General features: G+C 53.2%; 1 protein-coding gene across 3 annotated transcripts; it reads left to right on the top strand.

Moving 5' to 3' along the window:
• Positions 1–6: 6 nt before the first annotated feature.
• GRK6 (G protein-coupled receptor kinase 6) lies at positions 7–19,478 on the top strand. 3 transcript variants are annotated; one of them, XM_012722243.1, is made up of 16 exons: positions 7–73; positions 3,583–3,678; positions 4,576–4,688; positions 4,819–4,896; positions 5,254–5,354; positions 5,689–5,781; positions 5,887–5,950; positions 6,101–6,241; positions 6,451–6,641; positions 7,228–7,265; positions 7,345–7,434; positions 8,234–8,442; positions 8,535–8,672; positions 13,713–13,850; positions 13,935–14,069; positions 19,214–19,478. In XM_012722243.1, the coding sequence occupies exons 1-16, from the start codon at positions 22–24 to the stop codon at positions 19,226–19,228; spliced, it is 1,692 nt and encodes a 563-aa protein (XP_012577697.1). In that variant the 5' UTR covers positions 7–21; the 3' UTR covers positions 19,229–19,478. The 3 variants fall into 3 exon arrangements, with proteins under 3 accessions (XP_012577697.1, XP_012577696.1, XP_004679324.1); XM_012722242.1 differs by lacking the exon at positions 19,214–19,478 and adding an exon at positions 14,717–15,850; XM_004679267.2 differs by lacking the exon at positions 19,214–19,478 and adding an exon at positions 14,263–14,798.
• The last annotated feature ends 40 nt before the right edge of the window (positions 19,479–19,518 follow it).

The raw sequence follows: 19,518 nt of genomic DNA on the forward strand, positions 1-19,518 counted from the left end.
GGCCCGGCGGCGCCGCAGCCCATGGAGCTCGAGAACATCGTAGCGAACACGGTGCTACTCAAGGCCCGGGAAGGTGAGGCTGCCGGGAGGGCGGCCGGGTGAGGGGAACGCTAGCGCGCGGCCTGCGAGCTCGGCGGGGTGTCCCAGCCGCTCGCCCCCTGAGGGCTCCCCGCACCGGCGCAGACCCGAGCCTTTTCGGCCGGTAGTCTCAGCGCCTCCGCACCTGCCGCTGGAGTCAGGGCCCTGGAAGGGGCGGAGGTCAGGCCACCGCCCTCGCGGGGACACTGCTCGGGGGAGGGTCTGCGCAGAATGGAGGAAGAGGGAAGGGTGAGATCTGAGCCCCGGGGCGCCTCTCCGAATCTCCGTACTGAGAAGTGAAACGATGCCCCAGGAAGGGGGGGCCGCCTACAGTGCCAGGGGCCCAGACCTCGCGCCTATCCTCTGGAGTCCAGCCTGCACCGGCGCAAAGTTGGTGCAGGTAGTAAGTCTGAAAATGAATGCACTTATCCGCCACCTTAACACAGACCACCAGATTTGGGAAAACTGCTTCTGGTTATATATACTATTGATCACACTTGCTCGGTGCATCAGGACATGGGGGACAGAGGCGAATGAGTCACCATTTTTGCCCTCAGGAAGCTCAGGGAACTCAGGGCAACTGTGCACAGAAATAAGTACAAGCAAAGCTTTGAAGGAAAAGAGCATGCCCGGGTGGCCCAACCTTAAGTTTAGAGTACTTTGGGCCAGCCATGGAACTTGGTCTGTGTGGAACTCTTTGCGTGTTATCAGGCTCCGGCTGTGTTATCAGGCTCCGACTCTGTGTTATCAGGCTCTGGCTCTGTGAGGTTGCAGGACACACTGGAGCATCATACCTAGCTCTGTTACAGTCTGCCCTTCACCTATGATTGCCCATCTCAGTAACATAATCAGCAAACACCTAGTTGGTGTCTTGTCATGTCCAGGGTGCTGGAGACCTAGCATGAACAAGACCCTTTTTGAAACTTGGACTGGAAGGTTGGGACAGCTTTTCCACTCTTTGTTGGGCTTCCAGGATGAAAGCTTTATTTTTATCGTTGCCCCATTTTACAGGTGAGAAACTGAGACTCAGACTGAGATGTTAGCCCCCCACCCCCACACACTGACCAGGTCTGGGACACAGGATGGCCCCAACAGAAGCTCAGAGGAGACCCCAGCTAGCACAACATCTGTGCTCCCTATTGGCCTCAGGCAGGCTGGGTCCTTAGTGCCCAGAACCTTCCTTATCTTCTGTCCCCCTAGCCTCTGGTCTTCCTCCCAGTCTCTAGGGGCATCTGCTGATTCTGTTCTGCCTCGTCATCCAGCTAGCCAGGGAGGAGGAGTTGGAAGAGCCTGGCCAGGACTCCCTCCCAAGAGCTGTAGTCAGTTCAGGTCTCAAGCCTGCTGAGGGCACCGCCTTGACTGGCCAGAGAGCGGGGCCACTTTTGGAAGGCTTCTTCCAACCATCCTAGAGGCTCTGGGGAGTATGGTCCAACTGGAGACCCGCCACTTGAGAACCCTCACCCCAATGTGATTCTGTCCCTCCTGCTTGTATGACTCTAGACTAGTCTCTTTATGAACTTCACCCTTCTTGTGAAATGGCTGGGGTCAAGGAAACAAGGAAATAAATCCCAGTTGTCACTGAGTCCTTGGCCCTCGGGCTGTCTGCATCAGAATCACTTCATGACCTGCCTGATAGCTTGAAGTCAGGGTCTTTGCCAGCTTCCCGGATGATCCGATAATTTCAGTGATGGGTGTGTGTATACAGTTGACACCTGATAGATGTCAACTGTATGTGGAGGGTGGGCAAAGAGCTTGGGATATGGTCCTAGGGAGCTGGGTTTCAGCCCTGCTTTGCCACTTTCAGGACTTGCGATCTTGGACATATTAATTCTCATTTCGGAACCTGGGGTTTCCCTGTGAATTTGGGTCAGGTTTGGCAGAATGGTTGCAAGGATGTTGTAGGCCTGGGGTGTGAGCCTTTACTCAGTCCAAGAGGCCCAGGGAGGGGGCCATGCTAGTGTGGGGAGGAGCCCCATTACCTGGTAGCAGTTCCATCCCAGCACAGGATATTTGCATGTGACTCTGCTGTTGCCTTGATGTGGCCAAGGGGGAGGGGGAGGAGGAAGTAACTGGTAGGGGGAGGCAGCAGATGGAAAGTTGGGTGAGAGACCTGCGGGAGTGGGGGAGGAGTTCCCCTTCTGGGGAGGCCTGACCCTGAGTAAGGGATGCAAGTGAGGGGTCTGTTGCTCATTAGCAGTGAAGCAACGACGTGTGTGCGGACGTGTGTGCGTGTGCGTGTGTGCTGGGGACTGAAAGACTGCAGGAGGCCGCTAGCAAGTTTCTCAATGGGTGCCTGCAACACTTCCTCCTCCAGGCAGCTTATGTCAAAGAGACCTAGCCCTTTCCCCTAAGCCATCCACCTTCATCCAGTTCGGATGAAAACAAGGCTGGGGAAACTGAGGCCAGGCACAGGAAAGTGAATTGCCTGAGGTTGTCATCGAGTTGTTGAAGTGAGGCTCACCTCTTGCCACAGCCCTGGTGGGAGCCAGACAGACTCCCACTCACCCTCACATCACTGGAGATAGCTTTGAACCCAAAGTGCACTGGAAGAAACTGAAGTTCTTGGAGGGCAAGTGATAAACATTAGTTAGGGATTCAACCATAGGTCTGTGAGGCCCCAGGTACAGACTTTTCTTTCATTTTCAACCTGGTGGCTGGTGAGCCACCTCTGGTCACTTCTTTAACGTATTTAATTTATTTGGCTGCAGTGGTTTTTGATAAAATAGGAACCCATATACCTTATAAAAGTCCAGATTCCCAGATGCTTTTGAGAAATCAAATGGAAGCAGGCCTCAAGCAATCAGCATTCTTGCCTAGCAACAGCCAAGCAATTGAAGTTCTTTTGTAGTTAACCCTGTTGGAAGGAGCATGCCTAGTCCAGTTCACCACACTCCCCACCATTCCCTATTGTCTCCTACCTGACCCACATTTAGCATATCTATCTGGCCTTATAGGCACTTGAGCTACTACCCTGATCTACATATGGGGTCAGCTAGTTAAAATGAGGTGGCAAGTGTCAGGAAAGCCCGTATGCAGTGTGGGGGCGGTTCTTGAGTGCTAGCCATCCTGACATCTCCTTATTTCAGTCTCTAATAGCTCATATGCAGAGCCCAGGAATAGGGACCTATAGCTTCCCCAGTGGCCCAGGCTTTTTTCCCTGTCTCTGGCATTGCTTCTCAAGCATGACCTGGAATCTCTCCTTTCTGGGCCTTGACTTATTCAGTTCCCACCTTCTCTGTGATGTCCTCTTTACTTCACTGGGACACCCTACCTGGGAGGAAGCAGCTGAGACTGGACCCCTTGCTGAAGCTACCGGGAAACCCCACCCTCCCTCACCAGCCTGGCCTCACTGTTCCTCATGGCTCATCCAGTCCTGGAGGCCAGCAAGGGGTTGTTGGAGCCCAGTGTACTGTGCCTCCCACAGTACACTGGTAAAGTTGGAGCCTCAGGTCTCTGGAGCATGCCGAGAGGAAGCCCAGACTCAGCATGCATTTGTCCCCACAGGTGGCAGTGGGAATCGCAAAGGCAAAAGCAAGAAATGGCGTCAGATGCTGCAGTTTCCCCACATCAGCCAGTGTGAAGAGCTACGCCTGAGTCTTGGTGAGGTCTGGGTGGAGATGGGGGTGGGATGGTAGCTAAGACCAGGGGGACCTACTGAAACGTAGGCACAGGTGGAAGGAGAGTGTTGAGGGGCTTGGGGAACACATACCCTGCCGAGCTTCAGTTTCTGAGTGCGGTTGGGGGAAAGCAGAGAGTAAAGAAGACAGCAGGGGCAGGGTGTGTGGGTGTGAAGAGTAGGGCAGGGTCAAGTTTGGGGCATTCAAAGAGAAACAGAGGAAGGGAGGACCACACCCATAGGGCAGCACAGTGCGGGTTGGAACCTTCCACAGATTGACTGTGCTCGGAACTCTTGTTCTGTGCTCAGCCCCACCCAGCAAAGCCTTATTTAAAGATGCTCAGAATGGGCGGTGTGGCAGAGTTCCTTGTGGAAGGGGACAGGAGAGTCTAGATCCCCTCTGATAGCCTCCATGCGGGCATGGGGTAGACTGCAACTTCTTAACACTGCCTGGGAAGGAGGCCTAGCCTGAGCTCAACGGAAGCCACAGCTTCCTCCCCACTTTCGCCAGGCAGGCAGCAGGTGTGAGCCTGGCCCTGCCGGAACCTCACAGACCACACCCAACCCCAGTTCTCTGACGTATGCAAGTGATGTGAACCAGCAAGGGGGAGGTGAGGGCCCTCTCCTGGAGCTACAGTCCTGGTTATGGGGCTCTGTAGATCTGTGTATCACTTAGCCTGTGTGGGTCTCAGAATTCCCAGCTCTGATGAGAAAAACAGTATTTCTTACCTCAGTTGTGGTGAGGATTCCAAAGGAGATAATGGCAGCCAGACTACAGGGCTGGAAGACATCACTGGGGCCCAAGGCCTGGCAGTATAGACAGGAGTGCCCTGCTGGCTCCAGCCAGGCCTGGGAATCCAACAGCACCCATCTGCCCACAGAGCGTGACTACCATAGCCTGTGCGAACGGCAGCCCATCGGACGTCTGCTGTTCCGAGAGTTCTGCGCCACAAGGCCAGAGCTGACCCGCTGTATTGCCTTCCTGGATGGGGTGGTGAGTGCAGCCCAGACCTCATCCAGAGGCCCCGGGCAGAGGAAGAGGGGAAGCCCCAGGCCACATGTGCCCAAGCTCCCCACACCTGTCGCTCTGGCAGCCCTCAAGCCTCTCTGCCTCTGTCCTGCAGGCCGAGTATGAAGTGACCCCTGATGAGAAGCGGAAGGCATGTGGGCGGCGGCTGATGCAGAATTTTCTGAGCCACACAGTGAGTGAGCAGTGATGGAGGGATGACGGTGGTGTGCAAAGCTCAGTGATGGGGAAAGAAATGACCACAGCCTGGGCAGAGAGTGCCCTGGCGCTGCTCCAGGCTTACCAGGCAGTTCTGTGGGCATGGAGCCCAGGAGGACAGGCCGGGACTCTGGGCCAAACAGCCTGCCAGCGGCTCTGTTTCACCCTGCCCAAGAGGCGCAGTAGGAGTGGAATTCTGCAACTGGGTGCTGGGGTACCCTTGACCTACAACCACCCCAGACACAGGCTTGAGATATCTGCTGTCTCTGCCTGAGGAGTGGACAGCTGAACAGGGGAGACCGCCTGCACTGACCTGTCTGTGGTCTGTCCCTAGGGTCCTGACCTCATCCCCGAGGTTCCCCGGCAGCTGATAACTAACTGTGCCCAGCGGCTGGAACAGGGACCCTGCAAAGACCTCTTCCAGGAGCTCACCCGGTAAGCTTCTCGCTGCCACAGACCTGGAATTATGTCCAGAGGAGGGACTTGTGTGAGCCTAGAAGGCTGTGAATGGGTCAGCAGCTAGTCTGTGAGGGAGCTGTCTTTTCTCCCCGGCCTTGCTCTGCTGTGGGACCTTGGGCAGTCGTCTGCCCTCTGTAGCAGCCTTAGCTTCAGCATGGGCTTTATGTCTGCTGCCTGGGGAGGTGGGTTGGCATTAGAGGTAGATGAGGATGATGAGCCGGCACTGAGCAAGGAGCCTGGCCCATTGAGCCAAGAATGGGGTGGGGGTGGGTAGTGTCAGGCCAAATGACAGGCTGGGCCTTCCCAACAGGCGGACTCACGAGTATCTGAGCATGGCCCCCTTTGCTGACTACCTCGACAGCATCTACTTCAACCGTTTTCTGCAATGGAAGTGGCTGGAAAGGTGAGTTCATCGAAGACTGGACTGGGATAGACCAGGTTGCTAGGGCTCTCGTGCGCCTTGGGCCCCTGCTCAGCTAACATTTGTTCCCCAACCCCTTGCCCACAGGCAGCCAGTAACCAAAAACACCTTCAGGCAGTACCGAGTGCTGGGCAAAGGTGGCTTTGGGGAGGTGAGTGGCTAGGCCAGAGCCTAGGCAGAGGGCGGAACGTGGGCTAAGGTGGGTGCCATGTTAGCCCCTTCCCCTCTCTGAGCCCTTGGAAGGGCTGGCCCCAGGAAGGACATGGCTAGTGCCCATTTGCCCCATCTGCTGTGGCTCTAGGTGTGTGCCTGCCAGGTGCGGGCAACAGGCAAGATGTATGCCTGTAAGAAGCTAGAGAAGAAGCGGATCAAGAAGCGGAAAGGGGAGGCCATGGCGCTCAATGAGAAGCAGATCCTGGAAAAAGTGAACAGTAGGTTTGTAGTAAGTACAGACAGAAGACCCACCCTCCACCCTGCCCTGACCCCTTGGAGATGCCCAGGAAGGGCAGGTTTGGGGTGTTGGCACCAGGCCTGGGGAGCAGGCTGGGCCCCCAGCAGCAGCACTGAAGGATTGAGGGGTAGCCAGTATCAGCCCTGCCACTAAGTTGGCCTGAGGCCTCTGCTTGAGGGCGTGGGTCCCCTCGGCCACAGGTGAGCTTGGCCTATGCCTATGAGACCAAGGATGCACTGTGCCTGGTACTGACGCTGATGAATGGAGGTGACCTCAAGTTCCACATCTACCACATGGGCCAGGCTGGCTTCCCGGAGGCTCGAGCTGTCTTCTACGCTGCTGAGATCTGCTGTGGCCTGGAGGACCTGCACCGGGAACGCATCGTATACAGGTTGGAGGCTGGCAAAGCACAGTGGAAGTGGCAGAGGATACGGGGTGCTGTGGCCACCCCAGAGGCTACAGTCTGTTGCACACTGGCTCAGGGCTCCAAGCTCCAAGCCCCAAGCCCCACACTAGAGGGACTTGAGACGCTCAGGACCCAGCCCTTGGGGTCTAGCTGACCCAAGTTTGAATCTAGTATTGTTGATCCTTTCTGTGTGACCTCAGGCCAGTCAACTCCCTGCTTCCAACACTATTACCTTTCCTGGGAAGCAGGGAAGCAGATTATGTGGTAAAAGCTTCAGGTGTGGAGCCTGGCACAGAAGGCTCAACAGTGGACTCTCTTATTATTGTTCTTAGTGATGACTTTGAGCCTCCCATCAGCCACAAGAGGGGATGGACGCATAGGCCCATTTGACAGATAGGAAAGTAGAGTCAGCCACCAAAGGGGAGAGAAGTAGGGAGCTACTCTCCTACTATTGATTTGTTCTCCACTTTACCCATCTTGAGTGGGAGCTGCTTCCATTTCCTGACTCTGCAGATCCTTCCTGCTCCTTGGCAAACAGGGTAACCTCTAGCTCTGCCCTTTCCTCCTTCAGGGACCTGAAACCAGAGAATATCCTCCTGGATGACCATGGTAGGTGGAAAGCCACAGAGGTGGTAGGGGATGGGGAGGGCCTGGCCCACCTGCTTAATGCGCCTCCACCCAAATTTAGGTCATATCCGCATCTCTGACCTGGGGCTGGCTGTGCACGTGCCTGAGGGCCAGACCATCAAAGGCCGAGTAGGCACTGTGGGCTACATGGGTGAGTCTCCCACCAGTCTGGCCCACCCATCTCCTGGGTCTCATCACTGACTAGTGCCTGACCCACCAATTTAGTTTGGGGGTCTTCTGAGTCCTAGGGACTAGAGATAGCTGTTGTTCTGCAGCCAGGGCCCTGCACACATGTGAATTCACATCATTCCTGTATACTTACTTGCCTGGGCTTGCTGCTGGCTACCAGTGAAGGATGAGTGGGACTCAAACTCCTTTCCATAAGCCTAGCCCTCCCCAGAACTCCCCAGGCTCAGATCCCTCCAGGGACCGCATAACACACAGGACACACCTTTTGCTTGTTGTTTCCTTGACCCAGATCACCCCGCACCATCCCTACCTTACAGCCTCACTTTCTGCAAGAGTCATACCTGCCCTAGGGTAGCCTTGAGGATGAAGTAGAGGTAGGCAAACCCTGGCAGGCAGGCAGTATTCTGTAAATGAGACTCCTTTCTCGTGTTAAATTCAGAGGTTGAAACTGGTAGCCACAAAGGCCTTATTTGGCCTACATTTGTGCTCAAATCAAGTCATTTTAAAAATAGCTTGAATTGGTCATCAACATTGAGGAAGCGAGGCAGCCTCACATTAAAAATAGAAATTTGTCTTTCCTTGAAAAAAAGCAGAAGACCTAGCCCTGGCCCTTCCTGCTGCCCTTTGATGAGCCAAGCACTCGCCTGCTCTTGGGTGCCCATGGGCGGGTAGATGATCATTTGAGCTGATCCCCTGATAATGTATGCAGGGTGTTCTGGGCCCCAGAGTAGCACTGACCCTCACCTCCACCGCCCCTCCAGCTCCCGAGGTGGTGAAGAATGAGCGGTACACATTCAGTCCAGACTGGTGGGCGCTGGGCTGCCTCCTGTACGAGATGATTGCAGGCCAGTCGCCCTTCCAGCAGAGGAAAAAGAAGATCAAGCGTGAGGAGGTGGAGCGGCTGGTGAAGGAGGTTCAGGAGGAGTACTCCGAGCGTTTTTCACAGCAGGCACGCTCGCTCTGCTCCCAGGTGGGCTCTACCGACAGTGGGAGTGGGAGGCCAGACCAGTGGAGAAGAAGCACCTGTCCCCAGCTACCCTGACCGACCATGCCCCACTGCAGCTTCTCTGTAAGGACCCTGCTGAGCGCCTGGGGTGTCGTGGGGGCAGCGCCCAAGAAGTGAAGGAGCATCCGCTCTTCAAGAAGCTGAACTTTAAGCGACTGGGAGCTGGCATGCTAGAGCCACCTTTTAAACCTGATGTGAGTACTGCCCACTGTGGCTGAGGGAAGACCTAGCCTGGTGCGCGCTGGGGACCCCTGGAGGTGGATCAGTATATGTTCTATGCCAGCATCAGAATACCCAAAGTTAAATGGCTTAGCCAGCAAAGACACAAGTCTCCCCAGCTATCCAAAAGTAGAACTGTCTGATTTGGTATGGCTTGGTAAGATTTGGGGTGGGGGTGTTGAGAACCCTGTTATCGCTTTAATTGATTTTTTAAAGATTTATTTTATTTATGCATACACGAGCTGGGGTGTAGGCCAGAGGTGGGGGGTAGGGGGTGGTGAGGATTCATCAGAGACAGAATGTGGAACAGAACAGGCAGATGTACTGAAATACACTGCTGAGGGGAGCAGCAGGTGAGATGGGAGAGGTCTGCCTGCGCCTCACGGATCTTAATGCTGAGACTGTACCCCGTGTGCCACCAGGGAGGCCCTATCCCATTAATTAACATATGGGAAAATGTTGAAGTGTTCCCAGACCCAAAAATAACTTACCAGGTCATACCAAGTAGGCACACTCTACTTTCAGATATTGGGGGAGACCTGTAATCCTCTAGACTCACACAAAAAGCCCCAGGAGGATTTTTGAGGTGGGAAGAAGTGATTAAGATGTTCTAAAATTAATTGTGTGATGGTTACACAACTCTGAATATACCAGAAGCCTTTGAAATATATGGCTTCCCTGGTGGTGCCAGGGGTTAAGTCTCAGCACTATGAAGCTATCTGCAGCCATTGCAGCATGAGTTTGAAGCTGACCCACATGGCGCAGCAGACCCCTCCTGACCTGCCTACTGCTCCCCTCAGCAGTGTATTTTAGTAAACCCGCTGCTCTGCTCCCCGCTCTGTCGCTGGTGAATCCTCTCACTTCCCCCACCTTGGCCTTTCCCCCCGTTCTTGTATGCATAAATAAATAAATCTTTTTAAAAAAAGAAATCTGTGGCTTACAGGTCCGACTGTTGGCAGATCCAGAACCAGGGCTGTAGCCATGCTGAAGGAATTCTGTCTCACTTGTTCCCTTCTGGTCACCTTTCAGTCTTGATACCCAGACTGCTGTCTCTAGTCCCATCCATTCACTGAGCATCTCAGTGGATCAGCCTCCGACAGGCAGGAACACCCTCCAGTCTTCAGATTCCAAGTGTGTGCCTGATGGCAGGTTTACTGGTTTCTTTGGATAGCAAGTCCCAGATCAGCCCCAACATAGGGGCTTTATACCTTGTTGCCAGGACTCCATCTCTTGGTTCTGTTCAACCCATTGACTGTCCTCTGCTGAGTGTAAAGTCACAGGGAAGGTACTGATCATACAAGTTATGTGCTTGTCCTTCTCTCATGTTTAAGTGGACCAGGTCCTGTGATTGACGCTTCCCCAGGAACACAGGGGAGACCAGAAGATGGAGGATAGGCCAGACTGATGGCTGTCAGTCACACATATGATTGTTTATTTGATCAATAATATCTTAGTGTCTGACCTCAGAGATAATGTGTTGATAGGACCCAGTTCTGTTCTTTCTGTGAGTCCCATTGAGGAGATCCACCAAAATCAACCAGTAAAGGGCCCTCCTCTGTGGCACAGCAGGTTAAAGCACAGTACTATGAAGCTATCTGCAGCCACTGCAGCATGAGTTAGATGTCTGGCTAGGGAGGTGACCCACATGGCACAGCAGACCTCTCCTGAACTACCCACTGCTCCCCTCAGCAGTGTATTTCAGTCAGTTTACCTGTTCTGCCCCCTACATTGTCTCTGGTGAATCCTCCCCCCCCCCCAACCCCCGTACCTCTGGCTTGTACCTCAGTTCTTGTATACATAAATAAATCTTTTCCCAAAAATGGGGGAAAGAATGTCAGGTTATAGAAAGAGTAAAAGAGAAGATGAGGAATGATGGGGGTACGCATATTTTTAGATAGGATAGGTCTGCTGCAGAAACCTCAGATGTGTTTAAGAGATAGCAGTGCTAAGACTTGAGGCAGGGAGAAGGAACAACATAGAGGCCTGGAGTAGGAACCAACTCTAAGAGGAAACAGCACCCAGGATGCCAGTGTGTTTGGAGAGATGTGATTGTTATTCTCAATGTGGTGGGGCCTTTCGGGGCTGTCATCAAATGTGAGGTGTGGGTAGTAGGCCTTAGAGGGTGAGTGGGAGTGAGAGGTCAGTTAGGAGGCTGTTGCCTCTGACAGGTTCTGTCAGGTAGGCCTCACTTGTAGGCGGTACCTGGCTTCTACGGCCTACCTCCGAGTTGACACAGCCACTGCATTCTACACCTTCCTGTTTCCTGTGCACCTCACCTCTTTAACCTTGAAGTCATTCCACTGCTCCCAGGTCTTTTATTCAAGGTTCTCTAGAGAAACTCAGTGTTTAGAGCTTCACCTTTTAGAAGCAGCAAATGAAAATCAAGCTCTATGATGGTATCATTTTTTAAAAAAAGATTTATTTATTTATACATATAGAACTGGGGTACAGGCCAGAGGTGCAGGGGCGGTGAGAAGATTCATCAGAGATGAGAGTGGGGAGCAGAACAGTACACTGCTAAGTAAGAGCAGCAGGTGAGACAAGAGAGGTCTGCTGCACCATGTGGGTTACCTTTGGGGCGGGGATCGAACTCATGCTGAAGTGGCTTTAGCTTCTTAATGCTGTATTTTAACCCGCTGCACCACCAGGGAGGTCCCTCTGGTATCTTTTTTTTTTAATATGCATTTTTATTTATTTATGTCTAGAGGAACTGGGGCATAGGCACAGGATATTTTTGTTGCACCATGTGGGTCAGCTCCCTGGCTGGGGATTGAACTCATGCTGCAGTGGCTGCATACAGCTCGATAGCACCAAGACTTAACTCCTGCACCACCAGGGAGGCCCCCCCTCTGCCCCGTTAGTATCATTTTTACTAGTCCTAAACCCTATCAAGATTTAATTCACATACCATGAAATTCTTTCTTTCCTTTTTTTTTTTTTTGCATAGAAGAATTGAGGTATAGGCCAGAGGTACAGGGGGTGAGAGGATTCACCAGAGACAGAATGGGGAACAGAACAGGCAGATCTACTGAAATATATTGCTGAGGGGAGCAGTAGGTGATGCAGGTGAGAGAGCAGAGTCTGCTGCACCATGTGGGTCACTTCCCTGGGCCAAGGATCGAACTCAGGTCATAGTGGTGATAGCACTGAGACTTAACATGTAGGCCTCCAGTTCATTTATTTAAAGTGCATAATTCAATAACTTTTATTAAATTTTTTTCAAAGATTTGTTTCATTTTATTTATGCATCAGAGCTGGTATAGGCCAGAGGTGCTGGGCGGTGGGTGAGAAGATTCACCAGAGACAGAGTTGGGAACAGGACAGACAGAATTGAGATACACTGTCGAGAGGCGCAGTAGGCAATACAGGAGAGGCCCTGTGAGTCACCTCCCTGGCAGGCTGGGGTTTGAACTCATGCTGCAGTGGCTGCCAGTAGCTTCCTAGTGCTGAAGCTTAACCTCTTGTACCACCAGGGAGACCCCAATTCAATGACTGTTAGTATATTTACAGTTGTGTGATTATCAACAAAATTTGAAGACATTTTCATCATCACATGTCCACTCCAGAGAAAACCCCTCACCCATAGTGGTCATTTTCCCGTCCTCTATTTCCCTGGCTTCTGGCCACCAGTAATGTCCTTTCTGTCTCTGTATTTGACTATTCTAGACATTCCATGTAAGTGGGGTTAGATGTGGTATGGTCCTTTCTGATTGGCGCCTTTCACTTAGCGTTGTTTCCAAGGTTCATCAGTGCTGTTGCATTTATCAGCACAGCCACATGCCACATGAGGTATCACCTTTCAGTGGTAGTCCCTAAGTACAGCGTGGTGTGTCAGGCTAGACCATCTAGGTTTATGTAGGTGCTCTAGGACATTCACTGCACAGCAATATTGTCTATTGATCCATCTCTCAGGGTGTTTTCCTGTAGTTAAATGACACATGAGTGTGCGTTGGTCCGTTTTTATGCCTGCAACATACAAAGGATGCACACGCCTTCCTTTGTTTATCTGTGCATCAGTTTATGGGCAGTGGAGTCATTTCTACTTTTTGGCTAATTTGAACAAGCTTTTGTGGGGACATACATTTCCACTTATCTTGAGTGTATACCTCAGAGTGGAACTGCTGCTGATGTATAGGTTGCACGGTGTTTAACCCTGGTGGGGAAGTGCCAGGCGTTTTTCCAAAGCAGCCGTACCCTTTTACATGTCTTCACTGCCACCCTTAACAGCGGCATTTCAAAAACAACGCAAAGACAAACAAACAAGTGGCCTTCTGAAGTGGGGAAGGCTCCTGGCAGAGGCCTGGGGTATGGAAGGCGAGAGACTTGGTTGGCTGTGGAATATGCAGAAAGATGGAGCAAGCCATTGGGCACCCCAGGAAGAGGACCCATCACCCCAGGTCCTGCAGAGGGGTGCTGCACTGAGAGGACCAGCTGAAATTCAGCCTCACTCACGTCACCCATTGCACCCCCAGATGATGTGAATATGGAGTGGGGTATTGCCCCACTCCATATTTTTAAATTTAAATATATATTTTTTAAATTTATAATAGTTTATTTTTGCATCATTTTGTGCTTTTTTCCATCTCAGTTCCCATGGACTTCCCATCACCAAATCACCCATGTGCCATCACCATAGTCCAGTGCATTTCCCTCCCCAGAGTGGGGTATCTTTTATTACATCCACAGCTCCTTGGCGGCTGGCTGGGTAGAGCAGATCCACTCCCACTGACTGGTTAATGAACAGTGAGGGATAATGATCCCCATCTACAGTAAAGCACCCCCATTCCTGGCCCCAAACTGGAGGGCTCCAGGAGACAGCAACAACCATGCCTGTGCTGGAGTAAACCTGGGTTAAGCTACCCTCCTGTCTGAGTGTCTGTATGTGTATTAGTGTACGTCTGTCTATGTGTGTCTGTATGTACTTTGGTACCTGTGTGTGTGTGCTTGTGTGTGTGTATGTACCTGTGTGTGGTCTGCATCTATGATGTTACTGACGGCCACCTCTGCCTTCCTAGCCGCAAGCCATTTACTGCAAGGATGTTCTAGACATTGAACAGTTCTCCACGGTTAAGGGTGTGGAACTGGAGCCCACTGATCAGGACTTCTACCAGAAGTTTGCCACAGGCAGTGTACCCATCCCCTGGCAGAATGAGGTGGGGCCTGCTCAACAGGAGGGGTGGGCTTCGGGGTGGGGGTGGCTCTAGGGGATGCTCTGACCACTGCCTGTTCTGTGGCAGATGGTGGAAACGGAGTGCTTTCAGGAATTGAATGTCTTTGGACTGGATGGCTCAGTGCCCCCCGATCTGGACTGGAAGGGGCAGCCGCCCGCACCCCCCAAAAAGGGACTGTTGCAGAGACTCTTCAGTCGCCAGGTAACCCCCAGTGGTGTCCCACGTGGGCCCCCAACCTGGCTCCAGGGGACGGTGGGTGGGAGGCAGAGCCGGTGCCCGCATGTGCTGGGAGTAGGCAGCCTCCAGCCATGCCAGTGGTGCCCAGGGTCTCTGGCCTCATTCCCGCCTGTCCCCCATCCCTTGGCCAGGCTCACAGCCTCTTTTCTTTTTCCAGAGGTGAGCAGTGTGGGCTCCCCGTGGGTTGGCCTTGCTGCCTGGCCTCGGGGAGCCACAGGCAGCCCTTCCATGGCAGAGGCGAGATGTGGGCGAAAGAAGTCTGCTGCCCGCTCCCTCCTCCCCTGCCCCCTTCCCACTGCTTCTGTCACCTGCACCCTGGCATCTGCGAGCTGCTGGCCTTGCTTAGCCGTCTTGTCCCCATGCCCTGCCGCCACCTGCCCCAGGGGAAAGGGGCCAGATGAGGCCTTGCCTAGCAGAGTCTGGGGTCGACCTGTTAGCCCTGACTTTAGTATTGCTAGCAGCCTTGTACAGATACCCACACAGGCACCTTGTGGGGAGCCCCTTCCCCGGAGCATGGCCCGGGGCAGCACCTGGAGTGGCCTCGGTGACAACCCTGTGGCTAACAGCGCTCGCTCTGCCTCTCTCCCTCCGTGTCTTCCCTGCCCCTCCAGGATTGCTGTGGGAACTGCAGCGACAGTGAGGAAGAGCTCCCCGCTCGCCTTGAGCTCCCCACCCACCTCGAGCTCCCCACCCGCCTCTAGCCCCATGCCTGAGGCCCCCAATGGCAGTTGGCGGTAGCAGCCACTCCAGGCGCTGTTTACAGTTTTGCACAGTGAACTTCCCCAGTGGCCACTCATGTGGCCTGGGGAACACAGCCGGAGCTAACCCCAGTGTCCTCTGCCCCTCAGCCCCGAGTCTGCTGAGTTTGGCAAGGCCTGCGCTGTCCTGGGACAAAGGTGCATCCCTTCAGCTCTTGTCTGTGGAGCTTGGGGCTTTCTGTATTTATGTATTTGTACGAATGTATATAGTGACCAGAGCGTTCTAAGACCTACCCCGGAACCGGCAGAGGGGCCACTGCCAAACTCAGGCTCCTCAAGCCCAGCTTGGATAGGCCAGGCCCCTGAGCCCCCAGCACTGTGCTCGCCACCGCTGCCGCTGCCACCGACCTCTGAGGGAGACTTGTGCCTGCCCTGCTGCCCTGGGCTCAGGCCACCACTTTCTGGGGCCCGATGCGGCCCCTTTTCAGCACTTCCAGAGCTGGAGCTGGGGCATATGTCCCCTGGGCCTGTGCCAAAGTGTGAGCCTCTGGAGATTGGTCTAACCCTGGGACCATTGTCCACTGCCAGGCTATCCCAGATGGGTTGCCTCTGCCTTCCAGCCCCCAGGGCACCTTGTCCGTCCTGCTGGGCCCCACCCTGAAGACTCCTCTTGCTGAACACCCCAGCCCAGGCCATGGAGAGGGAGATATCCCTGGCCAATCCTCAGACATTCCAGACTCCCCTCATAACAATAGACACGTGTGCCCAGCAATAATCCTCCCCTTCCAGGTGTGCCTGTGGGGTGTGTGTGTGATGTGTGTGGTGTGTGTGCGTGAGTGTGTGTCTGAAGAAGGTAGGCTGAGTCGCACCTCAGGCCCAGCCCTGGCCCTTCCCAGACTGTGATGGCTGTACTGGTCCCAGAGTGAGAGTTAACGTGGGATTACAGGGGACTGGTTTTTCCTATTTAAAGTCTGTTTTTATTACTCATTTTGTCCAATGTAAGCTGCCACATGTCTCTGTGTGAATACAGTCCGAGCACAAACCTGGCCAGCCACTCTTGCCTGCCTTTTTCTTGCTCCTGGTGCTCCAGGGGTCTTCTTGCTTCCCAGGCCCTGCTGGAGCGGGAAGGGGTTAGTGGTCGGCCTGGCAGCACGAGTGGCCAGACATTGGTGATCTTTGGGCTCATCCTTTGAGTTACTTGGGCTTCTGAGTGGGGTGAGACATAAGAGAAGATGCCTTTGGCCCTCGTCAGATGTGTCCACTAGTAAAGCAGGTCCAGATGGTGGTGTCCCCTCCAAGGCCCATTTGGCCTGGCTACCGGTCATAGGGATGGTTGGGGGAGCCAGGTGGGAAGTGCTTTTAGAAATACCTTCTTAGTCTTACCTGGATGCGTGCTTTGCATCCAGTTTGGGACCAGCACTCATGCATTAAAGCCAGTCCTCTGCTCTGCTCTTGAAGCAGAAATAGGGGCTGACAAACTGGTGATGCTGGGACCCAGGCAGACTGTGTGGTGGGGGTCTACCACATGGGCATCAGGGAGACGCCTCTGCAGAAACCAGTTTAACTAGTATTTTTTAAGATTTATTTATTTTTTTTTAAGATTTATTTATGCATTCAGAATTGGGGTACAGGCCAGAGGCTCAGGGCTGTGAGAGGCTTCACCAGAGACAGTGGGGAGCAGAACAGGCAGATTGACGAAGTACACTGTTGAGGGGAGCAGCGGGCGGGTCAGGAGAGGTCTGCCACACCATGTGGTCACCTCCGGGGCAGGCGGGAATCGAACTCATGCAGAAGCGACTTTAGCTTCTCAGTGCTGTGCTTTAATCGCTGTGCCACCAGGGAGGGCCTTAAGATTTATTTTTATGCATACAAGAGCTGGGGCATAGGACAGGGTTACAGAGGGTTGAGAGGACTCACCAGAGACCGTGGGGAGCAGAATAGGCAGAGTAATGGAAATACACTGCTGAGGGGAGCAGCAAGCAACACAGAAATCTGCTGCATCATGTAGGCCAGCTTCCTGGTCCGGGATTGAACACGTGCTGCAGTGGCTGCCAGTAACTCTGTAGTGTTGAGACCCAAACTTTGTGCCACCAGGGAGGTCCCAGTTTTTATTTTTAAAGATTTATTTGTTTATGCATACAAGAACTGGAGTGTAGGCCATAGGTATGAGATATGAGAGGACTCACCAGAGTAGGGAGCAGAACAGGCAGATCTACTGGAAATACACTGCTGCTGGGGCCAGCGGGTGAGAGGAAAGGTCTGCTGTGACATGTGGGTTAACACTGGCTGGGGATCGAACTCCTAACTCATGCCTCATGCTGTAGTGACTGGCAATAGTTTGAGAGTGCTGAAACTTAACTCCTGCACCATCAGAGCAGCCCTTGAACTGGGATTTGAAGGAGCTATTCATTTGGGGGGACAGAGGGTTTGGGAGCATGCAGACTTGGAGTTAACACCTGTTGGCCCCAGATCTGACCCAGACTTCACAAACTCTTTGCTGTCCTTTAGCCTCCCGAGGCCCTGCTCTCCCCTCCCCTCCACTCCCAACCCCACCCCTACCTTGTAGAAATTTCCACCAGAAATTTGTTCACTGCCTCTGGGCTGGGCACCAGTACCACAGAAGCCACACCTTTGCAGCTGGACAGTTCTGAGTGCAAGTTCAGTCTGGATGCAAGCAAGCTGCCTTATCTGGAAAGATGGATGCCCAGGAGAAGCCACCGAAGCAGCCAGTCATAGACATACCCACGGGTACAACCAGGACCCTAGGTCACTGGTAGGATTTAGGTGCTGGGTGCCACACCAAGGACAAGTTCAAGGATAGGAGGTTCCAGGCACTGACTTAGAAGGGGCTTTGCAGCCAGCTATTGTGTTGGAGTTCCCACTACCTCTTCTGTTACCTTGAGGGAAACATTAAGGAAATGGTCTTGTCTAAGGTCTTCCAGCCAGCGTGTGGCTGGAGGTGGATTAGAAGCCAGCTAATGATAATGGAACTCGGTCCTGCCCATGAGGGTAAGGTTGAGGCACAGTTGCCTCTCTGTGTCAGTTTCTGTTGGGGGCAGAAAGAGCAGGTAGGTATTGGTATGCAGAGGCCAAGCCCAACCCTGTGCAGGGTGAGTGGGTACCAGGTGAAAGGGGGGTCCCCAGGGCTTGCTGCCTGTAGTGGGTCCAGGCCTCCCCTTAAAAGTGCCCCCTTGGACCAGGGAGGCATCCAGGGAACCTGGTCAGGGTTCAGCTCAACCTGAAGCTTTTACCATCATGGATCCTAGTCAGAGGAAACCCAGAATTCAGTTTCCAACAAGCCTTCCTTAAAGCGCATCCCCTCTTCATCTAGTTCTATTAGTGGGAGCTGGGGACCCAGATGGAGACAAGGCCCCTGCCAGCTTGGAGCTCAGTCTGGTAGGGAAGCAGACGTGGGAACAGTAGGACCCAGTGTGATTACTGTGGCAGAGATGATTCTAGAACTGGCAGGAATGGGACTGCTGTAGCACTGGGGTTAAGGTTGACTGGAAGCAGGGACAGTCCCTTGACCACAGAGGTGTCAAATTGCTGCCCTCAGGACACAGGACCAATCTGCCCAGATGGAGTAGTGAGGCAGGGTCTTAGTTTAGGACAGCTGAAGGTCAGTGGGGTGGGTAGGGGTTCCTGAAAAAAGGGAGTGGCTGGAGTTGAGGTCTGTGACATGCAGCCACATGTCACTGGGATGTGGGGGCTCATCTATTAATAGAAGACAAGGGAGTTCCTGGAGTGTTTTAACTGGTCATGGTAGGGTGTCTACCTAGTATGTACAAAAGAACCCCAAGATACTTTGGGGGAAACACCTCTCAGTCTATGTTGTTGAGATGGGGCTGGGGCTTTGCTTGCACCCCCTAAACACATGTTACACACACCTACAGCTATGACCCAGGTGGCACTGTTAGGGATCCTTGGTTGCAAGTGACAGCTGTGTCTTCCACCCAACTTAGAAAGTGTTAAAAAGGTGTGAGGGAACTGATAGGGAATACCAGAGCTGGGGCAGCTGTGGGGTCTTACTCCTGACCCCATTTCTCACCAGGGCCTTTGCATCATTGAGCCTGTCTTCAAAATTCCAATGACTGGGCTGGAAACCTGCCCACTGTGCATCAGAGGAGCAGGACATCTGGGGAGACCCGTGAGGTTCAATAAGTCTCCCTGATGAAATGAGGGTGCGCACACTGGTGTATTGGACACATGTCCCCTTCCCCAGTCGTGGCTACCTGGATTTATTTGCCAGTGGACATTCAACTAAGATGGGCCAGTTAGTGGGGCATGGGAGTGAGGGGTGGGAGTTGCCAGAACTAGTGGGAGAGAATTGTGAGTTCTCTTTCCTCTGGGGATGGGTGGCAGAGTTAAAGCTGAATGCTTGGGATCACCTTGCCATCATTTGTGGGACAGTTTGCAGAAAGATGATGCACGTAAGAAAGTGGAGAGAATGGATAATGCCTGAAGCCACTGCTGGAGCCATGGAGCCAGAAGAGGTACCCCTGGACATGAGTCCCCCTCATGCTCAAGCCTATTATGCTCTGTCACAACCCAAAATGCTGGCTGATGTAGTGGTGGAGGGTGTTTTTGGAAGATCGTAGTTTTGTGGCAGAGAAGTTGGACTAGAAATAGAATCCAGTTAAGAAGCTGGAGGACAGCCAGTTCAGACTTGACCTGTCTAGACAGTGGGAGACTCACTAAGGTTCCCTTCTTTCCCT

The sequence above is a fragment of the Condylura cristata genome, unplaced genomic scaffold (assembly GCF_000260355.1).
Source record: "Condylura cristata isolate star-nosed mole 26May11 unplaced genomic scaffold, ConCri1.0 scaffold00008, whole genome shotgun sequence".
Classification (NCBI taxonomy): Eukaryota; Metazoa; Chordata; class Mammalia; order Eulipotyphla; family Talpidae; genus Condylura; species Condylura cristata.